The sequence below is a fragment of the Buceros rhinoceros genome, unplaced genomic scaffold (assembly GCF_000710305.1).
Source record: "Buceros rhinoceros silvestris isolate BGI_N320 unplaced genomic scaffold, ASM71030v1 scaffold38869, whole genome shotgun sequence".
Lineage (NCBI taxonomy): Eukaryota > Metazoa > Chordata > Aves > Bucerotiformes > Bucerotidae > Buceros > Buceros rhinoceros.
The window spans coordinates 2,153-3,218 of NW_010432754.1; the positions used below are offsets into that span (position 1 = coordinate 2,153).

The following is a 1,066-nucleotide window of genomic DNA, read 5'->3' on the forward strand; positions in this document are numbered from 1 at the left end:
TGCTCCTCTGCCTCTTCCTCATCTTCACCATCGTCTACTTCAGCCTGTGGAAAGGGGTGAAGACCTCCGGGAAGGTAAAGAAGAGGGTGGTGGTTTGGGTGCTTGGTGGAGCGGCTCGGCTGCTGCCGGGGGCTGATTCTGCCTCTCCCCAGGTGGTGTGGGTGACAGCCACGCTGCCCTACGCCGTCCTCCTCGTCCTGCTGGTCCGGGGGGCCACCCTGCCCGGCGCCTGGAGAGGGGTTGTCTTCTACCTGCGCCCAGACTGGGGCAAGCTCCTGAGCACGGCAGTAAGTGCGCGGTGGCCCCAGCTCTGGCTGCCCCCCCACCCAGGACCACAGCACCCAGACCCCCTCCCCAGCATGAGCACCCGCCCCTGCCCACGAGTCTGGCCCCACCGCAGGGCGATGGGGCCCTGGTTCGGACAGGAACAGGGTGCTCTGGACAGGCTCTTGGAAATGTAAATCTCTAATTGAATCACCCATCTCATCGCTGCTGGGTTTTGTTTGTGCGTGTTCTCGCTGTGGGTAATTACCGGGCAGCACTCGAGAATTCTCATTAAAGGTAATGAGGGCCATGCTGCCAGCTCTGAACCTGCCGGGGCACGACGGACATGGGGGGGGGCTCAGGGCTCCCCTCAACTCTGTCCCCTGCCCAGTCACGGGGGAGCAGAGATGCCGCTGCTTAATTCTGCTGCTGCAGGACCCCGGGCTGGAAAGGAGCTCCCTCCCTCCCGTGCAGCCCCCCTGCTCCCGGAACACCTCGGTGGGGGACAGGGCAGGCAAGAGGGGAGCTCTGGCATCACGTGCCATCAAGAACCTCATCCCTGTGCCATGGGGTGGGCACACCGTGGGGCGGGCACACCGCGGGGCAGGCACGCTGCGGGGCATCTCCCAGCCCCATTCCAGCCCCCGGGGTCCCCGGCCCACTCTCCAGCCTGTCGTTTCTCCTGCCAGGTCTGGGTTGATGCTGCCGCACAGATTTTCTTCTCCTTGGGCCCCGGATTTGGTGTCATCCTCGCTCTGGCCAGTTACAACCATTTCCACAACAACTGCTACCGGTGAGCTCC

At 64.1% G+C, this 1,066-nt stretch overlaps 1 protein-coding gene across 1 annotated transcript in view; it reads left to right on the forward strand.

Moving 5' to 3' along the window:
• The window catches only part of LOC104500265 (sodium-dependent serotonin transporter-like), a gene marked incomplete at its 5' end in the record, with an annotated part of 2,534 nt that overhangs the window by 951 nt on the left and 517 nt on the right, over positions 1 to 1,066 (forward strand). Inside the window, 3 exons of the mRNA XM_010143882.1 lie at positions 8 to 74; positions 153 to 287; positions 954 to 1,057. Of these exons, the coding sequence (XP_010142184.1) occupies positions 8 to 74; positions 153 to 287; positions 954 to 1,057 (306 nt within the window). The remainder of the gene's footprint in view (positions 1 to 7; positions 75 to 152; positions 288 to 953; positions 1,058 to 1,066) is intronic.